Source organism: Haplochromis burtoni, unplaced genomic scaffold (assembly GCF_018398535.1).
Source record: "Haplochromis burtoni strain Fernald_Lab_line unplaced genomic scaffold, NCSU_Asbu1 Contig_3420, whole genome shotgun sequence".
Classification (NCBI taxonomy): Eukaryota; Metazoa; Chordata; class Actinopteri; order Cichliformes; family Cichlidae; genus Haplochromis; species Haplochromis burtoni.
The window spans coordinates 3,848-6,935 of NW_024585781.1; the positions used below are offsets into that span (position 1 = coordinate 3,848).

At 37.0% G+C, this 3,088-nt stretch overlaps 1 protein-coding gene across 1 annotated transcript; it reads right to left on the reverse strand.

Moving 5' to 3' along the window:
* Positions 1-2,008: 2,008 nt before the first annotated feature.
* On the reverse strand, positions 2,009-2,818 carry LOC121813906 (interferon-inducible GTPase 5-like). Its single transcript, XM_042217874.1, has one exon. The coding sequence runs from the start codon at positions 2,651-2,653 to the stop codon at positions 2,009-2,011; it is 645 nt and encodes a 214-aa protein (XP_042073808.1). The 5' UTR covers positions 2,654-2,818.
* Positions 2,819-3,088: the final 270 nt, after the last annotated feature.

Below are 3,088 nucleotides of genomic sequence, written 5' to 3' on the forward strand. Positions count from 1 at the left end.
CAACAAGAACTGACAGGGATTAAAATACACTTGCAGGCACATGAGGAAACGAGGAACAGGTGGGCACACAGCTGGGACTCATTAGGCTAGACAAGACAGACTAATAACACAGTACAAAAGGCCCAGGACCGTGACAATTGATGTGTGTGTCTGTGGATGCTTCACAGCTCAAAGCTGTTGAAGACTGCTTGACTGATTGACATAAGATTTCAGTATTTGATGAGGATAAATCAAAAATACTTTTACATTTATTGACTTTGTAAATAATTTTACTTGTTGACATTATGATGAGCTGCCTTAGATATTACAGGCTCCTGAAATAAAGTAACTCATGTTTAAAAATACAACTGAACTATTTGTGAACGTCTGATGTTTAAATTCATATTTGCCCATATTCCCTGTGTCTGCAGTGACGTGTATTGGCTAGCTCACACAAACATGTATACAATCACTTTATCATTCATGCTTCACTTCAGGTTGGACGTCTGCTTATTTTCAGTGTTAAGACAGAAATGTGCTGAATATTGTTCCTCTAATGCATCATTTTCATATTTTACACATCTCTGGTATTCCCTGTGACAAGCTGACATCCACCAATAATAAATGTATTTTCTGTATTCTTATAGTTTAAGTAAACATATTAATTTGAGATTACAAAGACAAATACATGTATTACAAACATGTTAAATATTAGTGTCACCGATATAATAGAAAGTATAATTATTATTATAATTGTGTTGGTTTAACATAAGGTAATTAAATATAATCTGTATAATAAATGTAAATGTAAAGAAAAATTTTGTGATATTAAGATGAGAAAACTGTAAAGACTTCAGGTTTTATTGCAGTTATAAAACAGAAAACAAAGTTTGACTAAACGTAACTTTATTACATGTAACTGATGTACATATTTTTTTCAGTGTGATTGGCTGACGATGTGTTTTGCCAAACGTCTGTTCATCCTCAGACACTCTGCATTAAAAGTATGTATTATGCTGTAAGCCACGATATGATAACAAAAGACTTTCATCACAAAGTAAATCACAAAAGAAGCTCAGATGACGACATTTCAGGAGTAACTATCACATCACCTGATCTGTAAAAGAGTACTGACATCACCAAACCAGACAAAGGATTAGAACAAAGCTCTTCTAAGCAGGTTTTATCTAAATAATAACATCACATTTGTTCCTGTATTGATGTGATGAGAAGAAATGAGACCTGCTGAGGCCTCTGATACATTTATCAGTGTGGAGATTAGGGAAATTATTTTACTGCTATTGTCCAGATTAATAATATAATCTACAGTATTGATATTGCATTCAGATGTTTAAACATCTTGGTACCCAATTAGCCTTTGTTATAGGTGCAGTTATAACCACTTTAAACTGTTGAGTTGAATCTATAATCTTAAATGCTTTTGAATGCTTGTTATAATCTTAAGTGTGTATGTGATGATTATGGTGATTCTGAGTACACTCTGTCCAAAGTCAGAGTGACAGGAAACTGCAGGGTTGCAGAGCGTCTGTTATACTTTTATATTCTTTTATTAAGCTTTTAGTAGAGGTTCTTGATTAAAACATTTATTCAACATAGTACATATAGTTTCAGTTAGGTTATTGTAAGGATGAGCCTCTGTTCTGGTGAAAGGTCAGAAGTGCAACGGGTGAGATGAGAGAGCATTTGAGGACGACATATACACACACACACACACACACACTCAGAGAGAATCATTTATAGGTGAAAGTTTAATCATGTTTTGCTCGGGGTTGCAAAAAGAGCAGTTTGTCGCAGAACTGCTGCTGATGTGTCAAGATGATAAGCGAGCATCCGGCAGTGACAGGAAGTTATTAGAACATTAACATCAGCTATAGTAGGATAATGGCTCAAATATGCAGCTGCAATATGATTTGGTTTCAATATATTTATATTTAATGATTTAAACTAATTTCATTTAAACTCTTTTAAGTTTCATTCATCTTTTACTTTCAAATTCACACTGATGTGTTCAGACTAAAGCTCTTTCAAACACCCTCTGAGCATCATCAGCGAGCTTATCAAGGATCAAATTCAGAATTCTGTAAGTTGTGGTGAAAGAGAGACCCATTGCTATTGGAATTCCAATAATTGGAATAAATCTGGACACTTCCTCTGCTGCAATTAATGCAGCTACGGACCCAAGTCGGACTATCACCTTAATGAGGAGATGTATACTTATTTCTACTGCAGCCAGTGGTGAAATGATGAAAGCACACAGATCAGCATATGGCACACCTGTTCTGGCAGAAAGTCTCTTCAGCGACCAGATATCGAGACCAAACGCATGAACGTAATCTGTGACAACATCAACCAGCACAGCAATATCAACATCAATAGAAAGACCAGGAACTGGAACAGCTGCTCCAGCTGCAGACAGAGTAGCCCAGTATTTTATTCTGGACTTCAGAGCTTGTTTCTTCTTCCTGATGATCTCTGGGTTGAAGTTGGGCATGGCGCGCAGCAGAGCATCTCTCTTGTGTGCAGGAAGTTCTCTCTCTAAGGTCTCATGTAAGAGAGAGAAGTTGTACAGGTGGAGTTCAAAGCTGGACACCAGGAACACCTGTGGAGACTCGATGCCTTGTGTCTGAAGACCTGTGTCACAGAAGAAACACATAGTGTGAAGATTAAGTATGAAATAATAAATCGTCTAAAACTAGGCTTTTCCATTCAGGGGATTCATTGACTCCTCTGACTCTACAGAGTTATAAAGGATTATAGTTTAGTTGTGTATAGTTTAGAATAATCTTGGATCATATCTGCTGCTGTTTGTCATGGGAATGATTAGAGTGTTTTTTAATGTAAGATTAATATGAAGAGAAACTGCAGCCCAGAGAGTCTGAACCAGGGCTCGCAAAATTGCTAGCCCGACGTCCCGGGGCTAGTGATTTTTCCAGTCGGGCTACCAAAATCTATCTCTGCCCTGCCCGTCGGGCTATCAGGAAGGAAAAATATATGTCAATGCTTTTGCATTCTTTCTGAAATGTAGCTGGGTAATTATGTCATTGGCATCGGTGAGCCACTGTCAATATGTGACATATTGAAATCGCGT

Coding starts and splice junctions, on each gene's coding strand:
- LOC121813906 (XM_042217874.1), bottom strand. CDS start 2,653: ATGTGTTTCTTCTGTGACACAGGTCTTCAGACACAAGGCATCGAGTCT.